General features: G+C 43.3%; 1 protein-coding gene across 25 annotated transcripts in view; it reads left to right on the top strand.

Moving 5' to 3' along the window:
• TTLL5 (tubulin tyrosine ligase like 5) overlaps window positions 1-23695 on the top strand; it is a 276731-nt gene that overhangs the window by 139797 nt on the left and 113239 nt on the right. For 24 of the 25 annotated variants that reach the window (XR_003515953.2, XR_003515950.2, XR_003515947.2 and 21 more), the window contains one exon: window positions 2464-2618. The exons of the other annotated variant lie outside the window; for it this stretch is intronic. Coding sequence is in view for 17 of the 24 variants with exons in the window: in XM_027572090.2 (XP_027427891.2) it covers window positions 2464-2618 (155 nt within the window). In the remaining 7 variants the exon portion in view is untranslated. The remainder of the gene's footprint in view (window positions 1-2463; window positions 2619-23695) is intronic. 25 annotated transcript variants of the gene reach the window in all.

Here is a 23695-nt window from a genome sequence, read left to right as displayed (position 1 = left end):
CCAGAGAATACTACCATAACCTGCTCCGGTATCTTCCCTCCCCACCCTTTCTTTAGTCCCTGTGTGTCTTCTCCCCCTGATAGCAGCAGAAGGGGGTCAGAAATGATAAGCCAATGTTAGCTTCTGAGGCTTCTTCTAAAGATAGGCCCACACTGGCGGGCGCAGCCCGAGTGTCCTGGACCCCAGCCTCCATAAGCACCAGGAATCACTCCTGACCTATGGAAAACGCTTTCTTCCCCAGAAAAATATTTGAGTCCTTTGATGTGAAGACCTAGTCCTGGGCTCTTTTCACGTACTGAGTTCTCTAATTAGGGATGAGGCGCTGTACAGTTGCCAAAAATGATTTATGTTTCTTTCAGAATGTTCAGATGAGGGGCACCTGGGTGGCTCAGTCGGTTAAGCGTCTGCCTTCAGCTCAGGTCATGATCCTGCGGTCCTGGGATCAAGGCCTGCATCAGGCTCCCTGCTCAGCGGGGCGGGGGGGGGGGGGGTCTGCTTCTCCCTCTGCCCCTCCCCCCCCCCACCTCGCTCATGCTTGCTCTCTCACTCTCGCAAATAAATAAATAAATAAATAAAATAAACTTAAAAAAAAAAAAAGAATTTCCGGATGAAAAAAACACGACAGCGCTCCAGAATTCTTCTATTTATAAATGTCAGAATTACTAGGTTCTTAGGACATTTTTCTAGGAGAACACTTTTCCTGGAATGTCCATCTCCTATGCCACTTGGCTCTGGCGTCTCACACCCAACACCCTGCATTCGGCCCTGTGCCCTCCCTCTTTTCAGCAATCTCTCCCTGTTCAACTGATTTTGAAATGTTTTTCCAAACGTCCTTTCTTTTCTGACTTCATTCTCATCTCACAGGTTTCAAGCTCACCTCACATCTGTATTTCTCATGATAACTTATATTTTCTCTTTTGGATTATAAAAGTAATCCATGTCCTTCACGAGTATATATCTGTGTGTATGTGTGTTGAAGGAAACTCGGATCTGCTTTCTGTAGTTTCAGAGTGTGGTTTTTTTTTTTTCTTTTTTCTTGAGATATCAGCATGGCTCTATATCATTAAGAATTCTTCGAAAAATTGTAGTGGACACATAATGCTCCCTCATATGGACAGAGCAAAATTTACTTAACAACACTGCTAGCCATTTTGATCTTCCCATTTTCCAATATTAAAATCAATGCTTGTTTTCAAAATCTTTTCACAGTATAGTGTTATGGGGAAGAAGATGGGCTTTGGAGTTCCAAAGACCATTGTCCAGATTCTAGTTTGGCCATTTGTTCCTAGGCCTCAGTTTCCTTCTTTGTAAATGGGGATTATAATGGTACCTACCAACAGAATTATGACAGTTTAAAATAGGATGTATATAATGTACTCATTTACACAGAGCTTCAGACATTGTAAGTTCTGCTAAATAGTAACTGCAATTATAATAGTCACCATCGTTAATCATGGGCAATTAGTTTTTTAGCACAGTTGCTAGAATTTAGATGGTAGTACAAATACTTTGATACCTTTAATAATATATTGCCAAATTCTGGAAAGAGTCTACCAATTTATAGTCACATAAATAGTATAAGTACATACCCTTGCCATTATTAGGTAGTATATTTTTTATTATTGTATATCCATGTATACACAAAAATGTTACCTTGTAATTTACATTTCTTTTTTTTTAAAGATTTATTTATTTATTTGAGAGAGCGAGAATGAGAGAGAGAGAGAGTACATGAGAGGGGGGAGGGTTAGAGGGAGAAGCAGGCTCCTCGCTGAGCAGGGAGCCCGATGCGGGACTTGATCCCGGGACTCCAGGATCACGACCTGAGCCGAAGGCAGTCGCTTAACCAACTGAGCCACCCAGGTGCCCTGTAATTTACATTTCTTTGATTGCCAGTGGAAATGACTAGTTTTAAATATTTAGTTGGCTAATTATATTCCTTTTTTGTATATTGTTTATTAGGGTCAGTGCCCATTTTTCTTTTGCCTGTGCATCTTTTTTCTAAATCAGTGAGTTCTTTTTATGTCATAAGAATCATTCTTCTTATGTATAACTAAAATGTATTGTGCGTTTAGAAGTTGCAGATGAGGAAACAGGGCCAGAGAGGCTAAGTAGTTTGCCTAGTGTTTCAGACCCTTGCCTGGCACAGAGTAAATACACAATAAACTCTTGCTGTCTTTGTTACTAATCTTTGTATTTCATAGCACCTGGCACAGTCCAGCACTTTGCACACGGTAGGGGCAGAATACATACATGGTAACTTCTGTTGACACCAGCCACCCTCACTTCTCCTCTTTGGTGTGCACAGAAGCCAGCCGTTAATGGGTGCCTTGGTCACAGCCACTGTTTTAGCTCAGATGAATCGGCATCTCCTGAACTTGACTTGATCTTCTCCATCTGTTTTTAATGATACTTTCCGAAAACGCTGTAAAATCAGGTTATTTCCCCTCACTTCATTTCTAGGTAACAAACCTGAATTTGGCAAGTGGCGTCATAAACAGAAGCAGTGCTTCAACCCCCCCTACCCTTCGGCCTGTCATCAGTCCTAGTGGCCCGACATGGTCAATACAGTCAGACCCCCAAGCTCCTGAGAGCCACTCTACCCATCCTGGAAGCAGGTATGTGAAGGGTTGTGGAATCATCGTTTTGGGTCACAAAGAGCCTGGGTCTGAAGAGAGTCTTTCCCACCTTGAACTCCCTGCACTGACGCCTGGGAGACAGGTACCTTTCTGCCTGCCCTAGTACTCTGGCACTTGAATAGAGGGCCTCGTTTGACTCATAAGACAGTTTGCGGGCAAATCAAAGGCAAAGGAAATTTCTGATACAGTTCAGTCAGCTCACTTTGGGGTGTGATGTGTTCAGTCCTTGCCTGTAGTCCACATTTTCTTGTTTTGACTTTTGACATTTTCTCCTTGTCTCCTCATTCTTGTTTATACCTTGTACTACATTTGCATTTCAATAACTTTGGACTCTTTTTTTTTTTGAAGGACATATTTGTTTTTTATGTTTTCATCTAGGTTATATAATTAAACTCAAAACAGTCTCCCTGGACAATGCTCATTTGGGAAGTGGGAAGGAAATGTCCTTTATGTAGTTGAGCAAAGTGCAGAGGATAAAATCCAAATAGATTCTGGCCATAAAGTAAGCAACTTCTGAATTAGAAAAGAAGCCACTGTATTGAATTCTAGTCTTGATCCATATTTTAAATCCCCTATTAAAAAAAAATGTAAGAAATGGATTCCCAGTACATCTTGCATCAGTGGCTACTCAGAACGGGTTTAATTGTATCTGTGCCTGAGTGAAGTGAGCTAGAGAGGAATGTGACTGTTACGATGAAGTATTCTGTTCCCTCCGAATAAAGAAGCTCTGCCACAGATGTCCCTCCAAGTCCCCACCCCCACGCCAGCTCTGTCAGCCTCTGCCAGCCGGCCACCTCTTAGCATGCTGCCTTGCCTCGTGGTTGTGAGGGGCGGCCGAAGACCTGGGCATGAAGGAAATACCTGTATGCTGTTGAAGTATCTGTTGGTGTTAGAATTATTACTGAAGGAACTAATTTGGGAAGCAGAGACTCTGCCCAGGAAGCAACATAAACATAAGCACATTACATCATGCTTGAGTACAGTGTCTTTCATACCAGTAATCGTTGTGGTCAAGGGTGAAAAGAATCAACTGAGAGTTACAAAGAGCTGAAGACCGAGAGGCAGGACTGTTTCAGACGGGACATCCTCCCACGAAGTTCTCTTCGCAGAAGGCTGTCGTTTGGTGATTTACAGTCTACAGAATAACCACATTCCTAAAACATAAGTCGTAAAAAAGAATTCTGTTTATACCATAGAGCTTTATTTTCCATATAAAATATTTCCAAATATTCCATTTTCATGTTACAATCAGAGCCTTGTTTCTATGGAAAACATGTTCCCTGCAGTCTTGGGGATATTATCTGCCTATATGACAAGGCTGTAGCCATTTTCCATACTATAAACAAAATGTCAAAACTCCACATCATGACTGGGTTTAGAGCCTTCTTTCGGTAGCACCTGTTTGGCAGTGCTGAAACCCAGAAAGATGTGGGGATCCATCCAGGGCAGAGCCCAGACCTAGAGTCCAGCACTGTGAATGGCCTTCTCCTAGCCAGACTGTGCTTATGAGTGGCAGGAAAATAGCATATTACACCACTGACTTCAGAGCCCCTAGCACCAGGAAGTGGCCCCTGCAGAGTCCCTGGGCCTTTCCCCTTTTGAGTTAGTTGTACCCAAAGCAGCCCTCTCGTCACCTGCTCTTCAAGCCGAAGGGCCAGGTGTAAGGTCCCATTTCAGTCTAGGGTAGCCCCGGAAACCTTCCTCTGAGCCCGGGTAACCTCTGGTTGCCAGAACAGCCTAGAGGCTCAGCTTGTGGAATTCCCAGAGGTGTCCACCCCAAAGGAGTGCTAAGTGAATTCTCTGGGGTCCCTCCAGAGCTGGCTGTGACCTGGGCCACAGCCAGACCTCCAGCAGGCATTCTACCCAGTACCATACCCCAATTTCCATTTTTACCTGGTAAGTCACTGTTTTGTGGATAGTCTCTTGTTGCCCCTCTCTTAGTAGTAAGGGTGACTAAGTTCAATGAATATGGGATTAATAGCTTAGAGATCTGAGTTTTATGACTGGTTTTTGACACTAAGTGACCCTAAACCATTCATTTAATCTTTTTACTGGGCAAGCATACTTACGTATAAACCAGCCTGTTTTGAGAGCTTTTAGATTGCCCTTAAGGCACTTTGATCTCCCTGGAAGTGGGTGCTAAGTAAATAAGAGGTGCTCTTACTAGTTCATCTACAATAGCAACAGTGGATTCCAGTGCTGATAAGCTCTGATAATTCCCTAAACCAGGGGCTGTCCTGTAAACAGTAACAAGACATAAAGAGAATCCTTCGCTGGCTGTGCTTTTCATCTGCATATTGGAGGATGCAGTGACTTGGTAGCCACAGGAATGAAAACTGGTGACTCACGAGAACTCTGCAAATAGTGTTATTTTTCATTTCCCTGTGGTGTTGCTATTGTTCTCAATTTTATGGATCACACAAGTTTTCACCAGACAACCTTGTTCTTCCCCCGCAGTTTTGAAGCCCCCCCCCCCCAAACGCAGCCTCAGGGCTGTTGTCTCCCATTGGGTCAGTGTGAGCTCAGCCCAGCTCCTCAAATCCCTTGGTTCCTCTGGTCTGTCTGGAGTCCCTGTTCAAGCTTTGTTGTGGGAGAGGAAGGCAAAGAGCCCACGACTTGCCCAGACAGTCTGAGGCCTGGCCCTGTAGCTTGCCGTTCCCTAGACGCTCTGGAGCTGGACTTGGCCAGCCATTCCTCTGTTGTTACTTTTCAGAGGTAATAAGTGAGATTAATTGCAGGCCATTCTCCAGAAGAGAAAGTAGTCAGGGCCAAAATCAGTCACATGTTGAGAAGCCTGAGGTGTACCTCTAAGCGAGGCCGATTTAGAATTATACAATAGGGCCTCCAGGATGCAGGTACCAAGTGTTTGTGACCTCTTTTTTCTTAAAGGGATCAATTTCGCTTTCTAGATGTGGATACCTGGGTATCTAAGCTTTTCTTCAGCCAATGAGATGGGTAGGATTTTTCAGGCTGCCTTTTAGCTATGCATTTTCTGGGCCCATGGGGTGTTGTTAGGGGCTGGAAGCCATAAGCAGAGGCATCTCCCCAGTACGGCCAGCCTTGCATGGAGTTGGACCACGTCAGGGAGGGGTATTTTCTAGGTGAGGAGCGCTCAGCGGGCTCACAGTGCATCTTTCTTTGTGAGACCTGGAAGGGTTACTGTAAAGTCTTGGCTGCTGCTTGGAAGGATTTGGGAAGGACAGGGCCTCAGACGGCTTGGCAGGAACCTGAGGCCCTGTTTTTTTCCAGTCCAACCCTTCCTTGTGGATCGAGCTGTCAGGGAATCCCACGAATGTCTGGCTTCTGCCCCTTTGTATGTTTTTCCAGCATTTGTCATTGAATTATTTTTATCCATCTCTGGCTTTTTCACACATGCAACCTGGGGATTTGTCTGTTCCTCGATATTAAAGGTGGGGGAGCTTGAAAGCAAAGCCATGAGTTTGTTCCTCCTTTTTGTGACAGGGCAAGACATCATGGGCTTGGGGTGCTCGGCCTGGCTGGCCCCCACTGTAGAGAACAGCATGGGGGAATGGGGTACAGTGAAGCACCAAATCTTAGAAATTGGGGTATATTTCACGTCACTCTCTCCCTCTGCCCTTTCATTCTCCAGAACTAAATTATAATGAGTCTGATACCCTACTTTACATAATTTATAGGAACAAGTTTTTCAGAGATTTTGATTCTAGTTTAGCTAATACTTTTCTCCCTTCCTTCAGATTATTTCTTACAACTGTTGCTGGAGAGTCAGGTCTCTGACTTCCCATCTTTTCATTTTTAATCCTCAGAAAATACTGAGTTTGTTGTTTTAAAAAAACAAAAATACATCCTATTCATTTTCCATGTGTCAGGCATTTGGTTAGGCCCTGGGGAGTCATGATAAATAAAACAGGACTGTGCCTGATCTCACAGAGCTTATGGTCCGTGATCTATCTGTCATGTTCTCAGCATAGTCCTGGGTGCTGGGTATGGTCTAAAAGATTTGGAAGACCTAGTTTTTGATCACTCAGAGGTGACAGTCTAGCAGAGAAAAGGAGCTATATACACATGAAACAGTTACAGAGTAGTGTCAAGGGGCATATAGCAAAGATTTCAATCTGACGGCGCAGGCAGTTAGAAGAAAAGATATCGAGAAGAATGTGTAAGCATTTAATTCTGTCACCTGCTACAACATAGGTGAACCTGGAGGGCATTATGATAAGTGAAATAAGCTGGTCACAAAAGGACAAATACTGTATCATTCCTTTCATACAAAGTGTCTAATGTCGTCCAGATCAGAGAAACAGAAAGTAGAAAGGTGGTTGCCAGGGGCTGCAGGGAGAGGGAAGAGGGAATTAACATTTAATAGCTACAGAGTTTCAGTTTTGCAAGATGAAAAAGTTCTAGAGCTCTGTTGTACAACAGTGTGAATGTACTTTACTGAACTGTACACACAGAAATGGTTAGATGGTGTTTTTAAACTTAGGTGTTTTTTACTACATTAAAAAAAGGGGTATTGTAAGGGCTTAAAAGAGAGTCCCATAGTTCCACAAAAATTATATTTAGTGACTAAAATGGCAAAGTTTTGCTCCTATCCTCTGCCCCTCTGTAGGGGGATTAGCCTCAGCCTAGTCCTTGAAATGCTTCTGTTTCTTTAAGAGTATGTTAACTTTATAGGAAAGGGGGCCGTTGACCCCTATGAGGCAGATGGCACGATGTAATAGAAGGAGAAGGAACTGTTGAGTTGGACAGACCTGGATGTGCCTGCCTTAAGTGTGTGACCTTGGGCGAATTACATTGCTTCTCTGGGCCACAATTTTCCCATCTGCTTAGATATGCAAATAATACCTACCTCATTAAGTTGTTATAAGATTTAATTGAGTAGTGTATGTGAAAGGAGCCAGTTTAGTGCCTGGTTTTGGTGTAGATTGTTGATAACATTTCATTTCCTTCCCCAGAAGAAAAAAAGTTGAAATTGGACTTGCTTGGGATATGGTGCTACCCACTTGGGTTAGTATCTAGTACAGAGGGAACTAGCCGTTACCTGTGGGTGGTGTGCTCCTCGGGCTGGATCACAGAGCTGTGGCCTTTCCAGCTGAGGAAGGGAAAGCATCAGAGTGGAGCCAACAGGAGACTCTTCCTTTTTCTCTGACCCCTTTGTTGAAGGGTGACTTCTTTCTACTCACCAGGCCCTTCCTCTCTGCTATCTTCTTTTGAATGTTGAAATTTCCACTGCAGCTCGATGTTCTAGCCAGTAAACACTCATATTTTCCATCTATCCTGGGGGTCGAGCTTTGGGAGAGCTTTTCTCTGGAGGAGTTTGGAGCTTATAATTTTGTACTTTATACTGTTATATAAACAACACTCTCTAGCCAAAGAGCACAATCACAAAAAGAAACCACTTTTGGGGGGCCCTAAAAAAAAAAAAGGAAATTCTTTCATGTTCAGAGTTCTGTAGAACTTATTTCACTTCTTATTCTCCTTCCTTCTTTCCCATAAAATCAAGTTAACTTGTCCTTCCTCCTCCTGAGTCTTAGCTCTCACCCCTTGAGTAAAATGTTTCTTCAGCACATGTGTGATAAAGGCCTGTACTTCTATCTAAAGTTCCTCTGCTTCTTTTCTCACTCCACCAGACACATAACCTCTCAAAGGCTATGCTCTGTTTCAGTTCAAGCTCTGTGACAGATTCTACAATTCCTCCTTCCCCAAGAGAGCTGAGGGCCATAGGTGTTTGTGCCAAGGCCAGAATGATTGGGCTTCTGCCTATTGAAGGAATGTGGGTAAACCTAGGAAATGTGTCAAAGATCGCTGGCTGGACATCATAGCAGAGCCTGGGCAAAGTATGTGTGGGAATGTTTGGGCCTAGTATCAGGAGTGAAAGAAGTAGATCTTTTCTTATCTGCAAGCCAAAATGCAGGTCGCTTTGTGGTGTGCCAGTGTAGTGTTTTTTCAGTTCAGTATGCCTCCTCCCTACCCCCCAAAGTACCAAGTACCTTTCCTTAGGATTAAAATAGGACACATGTACATTTGGGCACACCCACGTTGCATGCACACAGTCATTGTTGGAGGCAAGACCCTATGTTATTTTTTAAATCTTTTTTTTTTTTTAATTTTATTTACTTATTTGACAGAGAGCACAAGCAGGCGGGGGCAGCAGGCTGAGGGAGAGGCATAAGCAGGCTCCCTGGGAGTCCGATGTGGGACTCGATCCCAGGACCCCAGGATCATGACCTGAGTTGAAGGCAGTCACTTAACCAACTGAGCCACCCAGGCGCCCAAGACCCTATCTTATTTCACTGTTGACTTTATAATTTTATATCTATCCACAGTTGGTGATTATTTTGACTCTAAGAGGCCTGAATGACAAAAGTCTACATATTAAGCTGAATGAGACTCCTTTTCTAGAATTAAGAAATTATATCAGAGTTACTTAATTCATAATTCAGTTTAATTCTCACATGGTTTTTCCTCTCTTCATTCGTCTTTGCAAGTTAACTCCGTTTACCAGTTTTGAAAGAGCTTGGAAAGAATCAGAATGGTAAAGAAACACTCTTTCTTTCCGACTTCTGTAGAGAGACATTGATGACCCAGTTTTAAAGCTTACTGTTGACTCCATGAATTTCTAGAAGGAAGACTAGTCAGCTTTCCTGAACCTGTAGCTAAAGACCCCGTCCTCCCTCCATCCTCCCTCCCACTCTTCTTTCTTTTTATTTTATTTTATTTTATTTGGCAGAGGGAGAGAGAGAATCCCAAGCAGGCCCCACGCCCAACTTGGGGCTCAGTCTCACAACCCTGAGACCATGACCTGAGCCGAAATCATGAGTCAGATGCTTAACCGACTGAGCCACCCAAGTGCCCCTCCCACTCTTATTTTTGTTAAGACTTTCAGCATGTTACCAATTAAATACAACTAAGAAATCATTGCTTTTTTTTTTTTTTTTAAGATTTTATTTATTTATTTGAGAGAGAGAGAGACAGCACAGGGGAGCCCAACACGGGGCTTGATCCCAGGATCCCGGGATCATGATCTGAGCTGAAGGCAGATGCTTAACCGACTGAGCCACCCAGGCCCTCTGCTTTTTTTTTTTTTTTTTTTAAGTCCTAGGATTTAAGGGGCTAAAAGGAAAAAACTCCCTGTACCTATGTTTTAATAAAAGAAAACAATAGACTGATAGTATCTGAAAAGGAGTAAAGATCCTCTCTTCCCTTGCAGCCACTTTGAGAAGCAGTTTTGGCATAGGTTCTGGCTTGGGTATAGGTTCTTGATAATTCTTAGTTCCCTTTCCAGAAAAGAAAGGAATGTAAAATTAGACTGGCTGAGGACATATTCCTACACCACTTCATGTAATACTTAGACTAGATACATAGTAGGGAAAACAGGTATACCTAATCATAACACAACACTGAGGTTTACACGATCTACTTTTATTGTGAAGTCAGTATCCATAAATTAAAATTTTGATTATAAACCAAGAAAATGCTCCTAAAGAAAGATAACCAAAGAGAAGCTAAACTTAAAAGGGCATTTAAATATGGAGCCAAGTGTTCTTTGGGAGATGCTAGGAAAGCTTTAGGTGGGAGAGAAGCAGTGTATGAGAGCCTAGGAATTCAAAATGTCACATCATATGGCAGGCCCCTGGGGTTCGTAATAAGTAACAGTAGAACTCTTGTCTTAATTGGACCTTCTTCTGCTTCAGACACAGTACGGGGATATTTTTGGCTTTCATGAATTATCAGGCTAAGACTTGTATTAATTTGGCTTCAAAGCCAATAAGCAATACCATGTTTGGCCTGGTTCTTAAAAATAAGTTTTACTATCTTTCCGTGATGAAAATGAAATATGGGTGCATCTCAGTAATGTGACTATAATCTAGAAGGATTTAGATGAGAAAAGCAGGCTTTCTGGCGTAGCAGGTAAGGAAACCATAAAGGGGGTTTATAGGTGAGCTAGAGGAAATCAAATTATGTTCTTCTGGAACTTTGCACCAAGGAAAATTGAAATATTAATTAATAAAGAAATATTAATTAATAAAAAAATAAAGTCTTAATAAAGACTCTGTCTATATTATTAGTGTTCTCAAATAATCTTGCTTAGCTACATGAACCCAATGCATTTGGAATACTAGCCCCCAAAAGAAGAGTTCTGTTACCTTCTTCACCGAATAATTAGTATATTGAAATATTTGAAAAAGAGGAAAGGTAAAACTGGCATTAAGTAGCATCACAGATGGGAAATGGCATCATCTGGTAGTTGTTAAAACAATGTTATATCTCCTAAACACAAGACACTGGGCTGAGCTGTGAAGGAGGTGTTAGGGTCTCTGTTCTCAAGGAGGAAAGTTAATAGTCCTATCAATGCAAGTACTGTGAAACAGTATGTGCTTAATTGTTGAAGAAGAGGGTTATCCTGTAGGTACAAATTCAGAGGGGAAATTGACCACTAACTGGAGAAGCTGACAAAAGGTCCATGGAGAGGAAAGGGGCATGAGCGGAATCTGGAAGGGCAGATGGGGCGTGGGTGGGCGAAGAGGCTAATAGTAACAAATTAAGAGGTAATTGCACATTTACTTTGTGCTCAGCACTATTCGAGGATCAAAGTAATGTGATTCACACTCCTGCTAAGTTAGAGGTGACAGTTCAGCAGGGTGGTATAAAAAAAACTGCCCTGAATGTGTGTTTACTTTTTTCACATAAAATGCAAAATGAGTGATTAAAAGAGGGCACGTAGGTTCAGACGAGTCACAGTTCAGAAAAGGTACTGAAGACAGGTGGAAAGAGAAGACTCTGCAGAGGAAGGTTTTAAGGTAGAGTATGAATTCAGTCCTTGACTGTGTAGGCTACGGACAGGTGAAGGACAGGAGAGGAGGGAGAAGACCCGTAATGTGCAAGGTGTTGTAAACATTTGCAAGCGACAGGGAATGGGGACCAGTCTGGCTGAAGCAGAGTGTTTCTGTTTGAAATACCATGCATTGGTCAAAACAGTGAGTTTTGAATGATAGAAACTGAAATTCACGAGCTGGCTCTGTTGTACAGATTTTTCAGTTTGTATAACTATAAAGTCCTGAAGTTGGTGTTGGTTGCTTAGGAAGTATCATTAATCATACTTCCTGCTGTCTTCCAGTTCACAGCTAAATGAGAAATTAGGGGGGAAAAGTCAGCAAAATACTGGCTTTATTATTGAGAAAGATAAATTGGAGGAGATAGTCTATGAATATGGCACAGTTGGGCTTCAACCTCTCAGGTCTACAGCTTTCTAACTTGTTTTATTTAAAATCTAAAGATTGTTGGTAATTTCCCTGATAATAAAATTTTTAAGGAAGAAATAAAAAGACCTAATGCAACATAGTCTTAAAAATGAAAAAAAAAAAAAAGAAATAAAAACTTGGCCTGATTTCCAAAACGCACACCTGCATCTGGTCCCAAACTTTCCAGTGTTATTTCTCTCTACACGTTCAGTTTCAGCAGTGATCAGAAATAAGCCTTGTGTATTTGCCCTCAGCACTTCTATGCGTATGCCATTCCATAGCCTCCCCCTATTAGTTTACTCTCTATGTACTGTCACTCCTTCAACAGAAGTGTAAGTTTCTTATTACTGTTGGATCCGAGCACCTTGGTTAGCAGTAGGGACTTAAAAATAAGAACAAATGTTAAATGAATGTTTACTAAGGAATTTAGACGTAAAGGAATGAGTAGATGGACACCCTGCCCCTCGCCTGCATCTGCACATGTTCACACCCTGTTCTGTATAGGGTTTGGCTCAGTAGGGCATTTCTGCAGTCTTCCCTGTTCCTTGAGCAATGCCATTAGGATTTCTCTTCCCTCTTCACCCACTAGACTCCTGTTCCTAAAAACTGTAAATCAGAGGATGCTCGGGCTAAGTGCTTGATTTTAATTCCTAGAGAATGGAAATTTGGGGCCCTTCCTATCCTAGTGAACTGAACAGTGGGGGAAAAAAAGCCCTACCTAGTTCCTCCATTGAACTTAAAGCTCACAACACACCCTCCCGCCCCGCCCTGCCCATGTCATCGGGTCTTTATTGCTTCTCCCTTGGACCCTATTCAGTTCTTTCATGTTATACAAAAATCAAAAGTGCCCTACAAGCAAGAGTTCCTCTTTCATCTGAGGGGTAGAGGCAGATATGGAAAAGGAAAAGACAGAGAACTTTTTAAACCCCAGCCTTCTCCCCACCCCCCTAACCCACAGGAGTCTTTTAAGAGCCACTCCTAGAAGATGGTGCAAGTGGAAGGGTATCCACCATCTTGGACAGCCCAGGATGGGATAGTTACCTCTTTCCTCCAACCTTTCACATTGGTTGCCTAATGAGTTAGAGTGTTCACTGAATGTATGTTTTTGTGGTGTTCAGCTTTTTGGTGTTCTTTGTAGTGATTCCTCTCTTTTCACTGTCCTTGATTTGATAGACTCCCTGCGTGGTTGGTATGGCCGAGGCGTAATGTTGGGCCACCATCTCCCTACTCCATGTTCAAGTATCATTTCTTTATCTCTGCCATGACACTTGCCACTCCTGCTTATATTCTGGCTCTTTGTATATTTGTCTTACCTGTCATATTAGATTGTAAGCTTTGTGGGGCAGACATCAAGTCTTACACAATTTTACATCCTTATAGTGACCTGTACAAAGTCCTCAATAAACGTTTGGTGAATAAGATCAGTGCTGTCCAATGCAGTCGCCACAAGCCAGGTGTGGATATTTAAATTTAAATTAATGATAATTAAATAACATGAAAAAAGCAGTTGCTCAGTCCTACTAGCCCCATTTGTACAGGCTCATGGCTTCCTTATTAAGTAGCACAGGACTAAGACGGCTGACGGCTAACCCAGAAGATGTGATAAAGACCCAAGCTTGGTCAGTGGATTAAAAAAATCAAAAGGAATGAGTTTCCAAGAAAGGCATATTCTTGATTTTCCTCTTAGGCCCTTCTGTAGATGTCAAGCCTCTTTTGTTTAGATCTAGAGATTTACCACAGATGCTGTTCTTGAACTAATTTGTGGTGCTGGGAGGGGCATATTCTGATGCCTTGGGAGCCTCGAAAGCCCAGAGCTTCTGTATTACTAGTGGTCTAACCAATCAGAGCTGGGCTGACTGAGAGGAAGAGGATTTTTAAAGCAGATCCCAGCATTATCATTTTATTTTCTGAGATATGCCCATGGCTGAATATTGGGGAGAGGACTTGTTTCCCTACGCTCGCCCCCCCCACCCCCCACCTGCTTGGCTGCGCTCTGACTTGGCTTATGGAGCTGCTATAGCCCTGGGGAACAGAGCCAAACATGCGGAAGCGGTTACGTGTACTAGCTCCCAGGGAAGCTGTGGCTAGCAGGGGGAGTGGGTGGGGTCCTGCCTGATGGCTTTTCAAAGAAGCCAGATCTTTGAAGTTTTGTTTTAGCAGCTGCCAGGTATGCTGCTTCAGCACTTTGCAGGCTCCCTCACTCTATTCCCCTATCACATTTTCTCTTGACTACATGTGCATCGTATACACATGAATGTTGGGAGGGTGAATACCAAACTGTGGAGCAAGTTGCTAAACACAACCCTCTTGCTTTTTCTTTTTACATGACTCTGCTGTGAAATAGCTACTTGAATGCTCCCTTTTCCCCTTTCAGCTGTGACCCTTTCTGACCACCTGCCAAAGGAGAGGCAAACAGAGTCCTCTTCTATTTTGGGAAAGTAGTAAGTTTCGAAAAACTGGAGGTCCTACATTCCTCTGATGGATTGGGTTATCACTCTGAGAATAGAACATCTCCCTTTTCCAAAAGCACAGATGACAGACAACCCGCCCCAGCAAGCAGCCCTGACACTTTTGGTCTTGGAGTAAATGTCTTGAACCTACCGTTTGTATGCCTTTGGATCTTCGGCATTTAGCACAGCGTCAACAGTACGTATTTATTAAATGATTGCCCTGGCCAACTGCTGTGCTGTGGGGAGGGACTAGGTAGGCACAGTACCCCTCTGAAGCCCACACTCTCGGAGCTTTCCCTGCTTCCTTGCTTTCCTGCTTAGTGATCCCCCTCCCCCTGTCCAGTCTGCAGTAGCCTCGAGCTGTTTCCAGCTGCCCCCAGCCTTGCCCCTTCCTCTGGACTAAACTCTTCTGGAGTATAGTATCTGCTCCTTTGTGTAATTATCTAGCTATCTATCTAGTTAACTAGCTAGCTATGTATATATATCTTTTTTCTTTCTCTCCTGAGATGTAAGTCTTTAAAAGGCAAAGGCTAGATTTTATTCCTATCCCAGAACCCTGGACCAGGAACGGGAAGACCTAAATGCCAGTCCCAGGTCGACCTGGAACTTCCTGACTTGGGCTAAATCATTTGACAAAACTTAAGCCTCACTTTGCCATGTAGGGAGTGGCAATGCCCAGGTTGTTGTGGGGTTCGATGCCATCCTGTACGTGAACATGCTTTGTGAACTATAAAGGTCGGCCCACGATTAGATCTCTTTGGTATTAATAGCACTTATCTCTGTAGAACAGTGATGTTTGTTTATGCTGCTGCTGATGCACAGACTAATCTCCCCAGAGCTGAGGTAAATCACCAGCTCAGGCCCGCATTACTCAGCTTGGCACAAGTTTAAAGCATGAAATGGGCCATTCTAGGCCCTCTCTGTCATCACCTCTCTCTAAGTCTGCAGGTTCTTCCTTTCAGACCTGCACGGTCATTGTTTTTCTCGCTAGTCTCCCCTTTTTCCCCTCAGGCCCTTGGCTGAGTTTTCTCTTCAACCCCCTCCATTCTTAACGAAGCAAGGTTGACCCATCCCATTTCCTGCTTTGGGTTGGATTTGCCAGCCCTGGTGGACCCTTCTCTCCCTAGATGGCCACCCGCCTCCCGAAGCTCTGCCCCCCAGCAGCACTGGACCTTCATCATTCTCCCTCCACCCAGCCCGGCGCCCTCAGCAGCAGCCCACTCAGGACCCTTCCTGTTTGCCTGTGCCTGCCCTTGCTTTTCTGCCAGACTGTCCCCCAGTCCCCCCTTCCCATGGCATCTCTTCCTGCATTTTCTTCCTTTTCCTGGGCTCAGACTTTTCATCCAGAAAGGCTCCTCCCCCTTTCAAGACCCTGAAGTTTGGTGCATCACCACGTGTGTGTCACCCAGTCCCCGTCACCTTAAGCAGATAAACAAGCACTGCTGCTTTTTAGGGCTATCACATGGCTTGAGAAGGTCCAAATTCCCTTATTTAAATTATCGAAGATCTCACATTTAAATGCGATGACCTGGTATTTGAGAGCATGCATTTTAGAGACAGACCAATTTGGATCCTTCCCTTTTTTAGCCACTTGCTAGCTATGTCACTGAGGGCAAGCTCTTTGAATCTACTATTATTACATCTAAATGAAGACAGAATGCCTACTTCCTAAGGGTATTCTGAGGAGCAGATGAAAATTAAGTGACATGAGAAAAACACTTTTAGAAAGTGCCTGACATAGAGTAAGTGCTTAGTAAATGGGAATTACTGGAAACATTTCCATGTCATCTGTCCATACCCTGTTCTGCAGGTATTAAAAATTGAAGTTAAGTGGTTTGTGTAAATCCCCCCCCCCCACCTGGTAATAAAGTAAGGACTAGAACCCAGGGCTTCAAATCTTCTGCCTGATGAACTTTCCATGTGATCCCTCTAACTCCGCCAAAGGCTTATTCTAGTTTCCTTTCTTTGGTGGAATGTTAATTTACTCATGCATTTGTTCATTCAGCAAACAATTGCATGACTGTGATGTTGTCAGGCTCTGGGTGGAGAGAGACCAGAATGATGAACTCCATTGGTTGAAAGCTTGGTCCAGGGGGTAGGAAATAGTCACTGTGAAGAACAGTCACAGTCCAAAAAACATACTGACAAAGGGCCTTTTGGGGCCTTGGGGCATAAGCTCAATCAGAAGAAAACCAGAGTAGGCTTGCAGAGGATAGATTGTTGTGTTTTGCTAGGTGAGAATGGCTGAGAAGCGGGCAAGAGCACTCCTGAAGTGCAGTGTCATGGGACAAGTAGGGGTTGGTTGAGGATGAGGAGGCAAAGTTCAAGTGCTCGATATGCCATTCTAAGGGGATTTTATCCCAGTATCTGCCCTGTTAATTAACGTCAACCAAAAAAGTCAGGGGAAGGTGTACGTGGGTATGTGATTTAACATTGCTGGGTCTTTGTACCTAATGTTTTCACTCTGTTTCTCTTTCCCATTCATTTGTATCTGGGAAATTCTTTTTGTCTTTCTGGATCCAGCTCAGTGCTAACCCTTAGTCTGCACTTTCTCCGATCATCTCACATGGAGGCGGCCTACTTGCCTGTGGCAGTCACACTGTGTCATAATTCATTTTCATGTCTTCCCTCTACCACCTCCTTTGAAGTGAAGACTTAAACATCTTTATGTTCCTGTCCCTCACTGCGGCGTCTGACACGGAGTAGCCACCAACTTAATGTATATTGAATGAACGTAAATGCCTCTAGGTTCATAATCACAGCCCAGACTTCCACCTGGGCAGCTCTTTAGCCAGTGCCTGTGTTTAGTGGCACGAAAATGTAGATGGATCAGGTCAAGACTTTTCTCCTTTACCCAGAACCATAACTCAACATGCTTGCCATTGTTAGGGTCTGAGCTTTGGCTTCCTCCAGTAAGGAACCCTAACACTAAGTAGGTCAAAAGCCTGCTGCAGCCCAGAAACCGTTTTTGTGTTGGCAGCACACTATGCTCAACATACCTGAAAGGATTGGAAGACTGAAGACAGTCCTCAGCCCCGTAAATGCCACCCAGTGAAATCAGTATTAAAGTAGAGCAGTGTCTCACAGCATCCACTAAACTGTCTACAGTTATACTCCTCACTTGGCCATTTTTCAGAACTGTGCGGCTGTTGGAGTAGTACTATTTATTTACAGCCCTGACTAGACTACTACACGCACAAGGCAAAGCTTCTTCATATTCAAATAAACACACAATCTGTATTTGGGACCAGCTTGATGTCACATTCTCTCACATATTGCACATATACACTTGCTCTGCACTGTGCTGCAAGATCTGAACAGCTCGGCACTCTTCTGACAGACATAGCTGTAACATGCCTGGATGCCTTAGTTGGCTGAGCATCGGACTCTTGATTTCGGCTCAGGTCATGATCTCGGGGTCATGAGATTGAGCCCAGTGTTGGGCTCCACGAGGGGCATGGAGTCTGCTTAAGATTCTCTCCCTCTGCCCCTCCCCCCCAAATAAATAAAACAAAATGTATAGTTAAATATCTTTTACATACCGATCAAACTTCACACTTTATGAAGTTTTCTCAGTACAGAAGAGGTGAGAATCTCTCTCTTAAGGCTTTAGTGAAGAGATGCATTGTAATTCAATAGCAGGCCATCATGGTAATCTACCCTGACATGTGCCATGTTAGGAAAACAGGCCACTCTGATAGGATAGTGCTTTAAAGCTAAGTTTTCTTTTCTTTTTAAAATGTGTTATCTAAGTAACTGCATAACAAATTATCTCCAAGTTTAGCAGCCTAAAACAACAAACATTTATTATCTCAGTTTCTGTGGGTCAGGAATTAAGGAGCAGCTTAACTGGGTGGTTCTGGCTCTGGCTCTTTCATGAGGTGGCAGTTAAGATGGCAGCCGAGAGGGCTGCAGTCATCTGAAGGCTTGCCTGGGGCTGGAGGATCTACTTCCATGATGGCTCACTCTCACATGGATGATGAGATCATGCTGGCTGTTGGCAGGAGGCCTTTGTTTCTCACCACATGGACTTCTCCACAGGGCTGCCTGCATGTCCTCATGACATGGCAGCTGGCTTCCCTCAGAATGAATGACTCAAGAGAAAGACAGAAGCCACAATGTCTTTTATGGCCCAGCCTCAGAAGTCATATACCATCATTTAAAAAAAATTTTTAAATTGTGGTAGAATACAGATAACATAAAATTTACCATTTTAACCCTTTTTAAGTGTACAGCTTAGTAGCATTAAGTACATCACATTGTTGTGCAACCATCACCACCATCCACTTCCAGAACTCTTTCATCTAGCAAAACTGAAACTCTGTACTCATTAAACAATAACTTCCATGCCCTCTCCCCTAGCTTGTGGCAGTCACCGTTCCACTTCCTGTCTCAGTGAATCAGACTATTCTAGGTACCTCATATTAGTGGAATCATACAATATCTGTCCTTTTGTGACTGGCTTATTTCATGTAGAAGAATATCCTCTAGGTTTGTCCATGTTGTAACATCTGTTTGAATTTCCTTTTTTTTTTTTAAAGATTTTGTTTATTCATTTGAGACACAGAAATACAGAGAGAGAGAGAGAGAGAGCGTGAGCAGGGAGAGAGGCAGAGGGAGAGGGAGAAGCAGGCTCCCTGCTGAGCCAGGAGCCCGATATGGGGCTTGATCCCAGGACCCTGGGATCATGACCTGAGCCGAAGGCAGACGCTTAACCATCTGAGCCACCCAGGTGCCCCGAATTTCCTTCTTTTTAAGGCTGAATCCTATGCCATTGTATGTATATACCACATTTTGTTTATCCATTTATCTGTTGATGAACACTTGGAGTGCTTCCACCTTTTGGCAATTGTGAATAATGCTGCTATTAACATGAGTGTGCAAATACTTACTCGTGTTCCTGCTTTCGGTTCTTTTGAGTATATATCCAGTGTGGAATTGCTGGGTCATATGATAATTCTATTTTTTCCAAACTTAATTAATTCACTTGATTTTTCTTGTATAAATATCTTACATGGTGTCCACAGATGGAGTCTGACTCCTCTACACGGAGACTCTGGTGTAGCTCCTTACTAGATGGTCGATGGTGAGTTCCTTGGAGGGTTACCTGATTAACACAGTCTCTTCCCAGAGGTTGGGTGACATAGCTATAGGTCTTGGAGATGGCATCCAAGATGGCCTTGGCAAAGTTCCCCAGAGTGGCAGTGCATCCCCTGGGCAAGGTGTAGCAGTCACTAATACCAGCCATCAGCAGCAGCAGCTTTTTGGGCAGAGTAGCTGAGATGCCAGTGCCTCTCAGGCTGAGGAATGAGGCATACTGGCACAGAGCTTCAACAGCTGGTCACCTTGCAGGGGTTGGTGTGGGACCCGTCAGTCTTGGTGCCGGAGTACTCTCACTGCATGGTGGCAGTGGAGAGATTGGCCAGGGTGATGGCCCTGTGAATGGCAGTAGCTACCTCCTTAGAGCATTTACCCAGATTGACATGGCTCTTGTGGTTCCCCAATGGCGAAAAATGCTTTGAACCTGGTTCCCTGGCCAGCCGGGATCTGCTTTTGCACAGGCATAATCTTCCAGCTCACCATTAATGGTCATCTCTGGGGAAAAGTCCATGACCCCTTAGACTCCTTGATGGGCAAAGGAGAAGAGATAGATTTCCTCCAGGGACTTGATGATCATGTCCTTGACCAGGTGGCCCAGCTTGGTGACAGGCAGCCACTTGTCCTCAGCCTTGACTTAGTGAGCTCTGTGGCTCAGCACACCTGCAACTGTGGTCCCAGAAGCTGTTGCCCAAACTTCTGTGGAAGCCGTTGCTTCCAGGTTTCCCACAGCACACTCATCATCTGCCGTTTGGTGTTTTCTTGGAGAAGGGCAATTCTTTTTTTTTTTTTAAGATTTTATTTATTTATTTGACAGAGAGAGACACAGTGAGAGAGGCAACACAAGCAGGGCGAGTGGGAGAGGGAGAAGCAGGCTTCCCATGGAGCAGGGAGCCCAACGCGGGACTTGATCCCAGGACCCTGGGATCATGACCTGAGCCGAAGGCAGACGCTTAACAATTGAGCCACCTAGGCGCCCCGGGCAATTCTGATTTTAATGTTTTGAAGAACCATCATGCTGTTTTCCATAACAGCTGCACCATTTTACATTCCTGCCAGCAGTGTACAAAGGTTATAATTTCTCCACATCATCACCCATACTTGGCGTTTTCTACTTTTTTTGATAGTAGCCGTCCTTATGGGTGGGAGGTAATATCTCATTGTGGTTTTGATTTGTACTTCCCTAGTGATTAGTGATGCTGAGCATCTTTTCATGTGCTTGGTAGCCATTTGTGTATCTTCCTTAGAAAAATGCCTAGTCAAGATTTTAATGGAGTTTGTGTTTTCGTTTTTCTGAATTTTGTATGTATTTTGGGGTATTAATCCCTTGTCAGATAGATGATTTGGAAATATTTTTTCCCATTTCCTAGGTTGCCTTTTTACTCTGTTGTTAGTGTCCTTTGAAATGCAAAAAAAATTAATCTTGATGAATACAATATTTCCATGTTTTTTTTCGTTGCCTGTGCCTTTGGTGTCATATCCAAGAAATCTTTGCCAAATCCAATGTCATGAAGTTTGTGCCCTTTGTTTTCTTCTAAGAGTCTTACCATTTTATCTCTTAATGTTTAGGTCTTTCAAATACACTGTCGTTTTTGCAGCATCTTATTGTTGACACAGGCCACCTCTATTCAGGATGGGAGGAGACGACTCGAGGGTGGGGGAATTAGCAGGAGGTGGGGATTGTTGGGGGATATCTTGAAGGCTGATTCCCACAATAGTTCAGGTACATATTTTTAAAAGTTAAGTAATTCTGTAAGATTTATAGTGAAAATGGGAATCCTTTGCTCCTTTTTTTTTTTTTTTTTGGTGGTGCTGGAGATGAGTTTTATTGGCTTTCGCTTTTCTCGGGGAGCACCAGCTCCCCGCCGGTCCCCGCAGTCTGGCCGTGTGAACTCACACAGGGATTCCTTTGCTCTTTCTTTCCCCACTGCTCTAATGTTAATTTCCACACCTCAGCAATAACTCCTTTTAATTCTTTTAAGTGGCTATTTCCCTTCGTATTTCTAAATCATATGTTTATTCTGCCATTTTGGACTTTGCATTTTATATATTACTTATTAACTTCCTATCGAGAGATGGAAGTTTAGCATTCTTATACTGTCTCCTCCCGGCATAACCCCTGCCACACACACACACACACACACACACACACACACATACACACATACACATTCACACACTTTCCCTCCTCCCATCCTTGCACTACACATATAGTATGAATTTTTGCTTAATCAGTGTTCACTGTTTTCATCATCATGACTATGCCCTTAGAAACTTTTAGGCCTCTTAGAGTCATCTTTTCTCTCCTATTTATCCACTTGTCTTGTCTGAATTTCTGGGGGATTCTCTTAATAATTTCTTATACTATCTGTTTACCTATGTCCAACTTGATACATGTTGTGAAATGAAGAAATGTTCTGAGTTTCAAATTTCTTCCAGTTCAAGACAATTTACACATTGCTGCAAACCCATGGGGGGGTGGGGGGAATATATGTGCGTATACACACACACACACACACACACGTTGTAATTAATATGATATATAATATACCTAACTATATATTTTCCAGTTTTCAATAGACCTGAAGTATTTCCATATTTTAAAAAATTAGTTGTACAAATAATACACACATGTAGCCATATCATAAAATAATCTAATAAATATATACAGATTGTGAGGAGGTAAAGGCCTCTCCTCAGAGACGACCATCATTAAAAGCTTGATTTGTTTATTTTTGCATATATTTTTCTGTGACTTTTTTTCCTTCCTAATGTCTCCATGTTTTTTTTGGTCTGTTTATATAAATTAAGTATTTTTAGCTACTATGTAGTTTCCCAAAGTATGAATGCACCGTAATTTATTATACCATAAAGAGCAGTATGTTGTATCCAATTTAGGCATCTGCAGTGAGCACCTTATACATATATCTGTGTGTGCTTGTGCAAGTATTTCTATAGGTTATGTTCCAAGAAGTGGAATTTGTTGCATCAAATGCTATGTATACTTTGAATTTTTTATAGTTATTGTCAAATTGGCGTCTACAAAGGCTATACTGATATACCCTCCAGTCTGGAGTATAGAAGCATGCCCTTTCCCCACACCCTTGCCAACATTACACCATTGGTCTTCCTGTCTCTTCTGCTGGACTGTCACATCTCTTTCATAAACTCCCTCCCATTTTTACTGATGATGAAATTAGATCAGAATCTATTTTCAGATATATCAGGGATGGTTTTTTTTGGGGAGGAGTACAACTGAGATCGGGCCCAGCAGTGGGAAGATAAAGGGTTGTCGGTGGTCTCTTTCTTCTCTTAATGTCAGCTAAGACTAGAAAGAATCTCTGTGAGTCAGCTTCTTTCCACCACACTGCTTATTAGGTGTTTTTCTCTCCTGGTTTTGTTTTTGACTGATTTCATCCATGGAGCCTGACCCTTCCCCCTCCTTAAATAATGAATAACCAGAAAAGTCACAGAGCCCAGCAAACTGAGTGAAGGAAGCTTAAGGAAAATATTAAAAAGGAAGAAAAGTGTTTGATGTACTTTTAATATAAAATGTGGAAAAGTAGGGGAAGGGTGGGGGTTGGGGAAGGGAGGGGAGAGAGAGATTATTCACGGTAATGGGAACCAAATGTTGACTGGGAAAGCTGCAGTTCTCACACTCTTCCTGTAAACCCAGCGGCTTTTCAAAGTGATAATAATGAAGAGCCAACAGCACAGGACACGCCTTAACCCTTCCATACCTGGACAACTTCTTCCAGTCAGCTTTTCAGAGGCTGGTCCACTTTGAGGAAGTCCTGGTATGTGGAGAATTTGTTTCCCTCTTGACACCCTGACAAAAGGAAGGAAGGTAGAGGCAAGTAGTAGAAGAATGAGTGAACACCTGCTTGCTAACCCCCCTCACACTGTGCCTAAGTTTCTCTTTCTGTGTTGGGCTTTAATATTGGACCGCGAAGCAGCCTGCTTGACCAATAGCTTACCAGTTTTGAAGAGCTATATCTTCTCCCTCTGCTGTCCAGAAGGGGACCTAGAAGGAGATGAGGACTGCCATGTAGCAGACAGGCAGAATAATCCCACTACATGAAGGCCCTCTGTGGAGTCTGAAGTCCTCTTGGGTGCCGAGTGTGTGCACTCATCTGAAGGCCTGGGTTTCTGTTTCTCTTGGAAGTCCTTTCGTGCCTCCATGGAATTGAGATGTAAAGACTTTGTGGAGCTGAAGGGCACTCCCTGACATGACTTCCAGGTGGTCAAGGACAGGCCTTTTAGCCCCGCCCTTTAACCACGGAGGGAG

The sequence above is a fragment of the Zalophus californianus genome, chromosome 6, assembly GCF_009762305.2.
Source record: "Zalophus californianus isolate mZalCal1 chromosome 6, mZalCal1.pri.v2, whole genome shotgun sequence".
Taxonomy (NCBI): Eukaryota; Metazoa; Chordata; class Mammalia; order Carnivora; family Otariidae; genus Zalophus; species Zalophus californianus.
The sequence above is the reverse complement of the archived record's forward strand: the minus strand, read 5'-3'. Positions and strand labels throughout refer to the sequence as shown.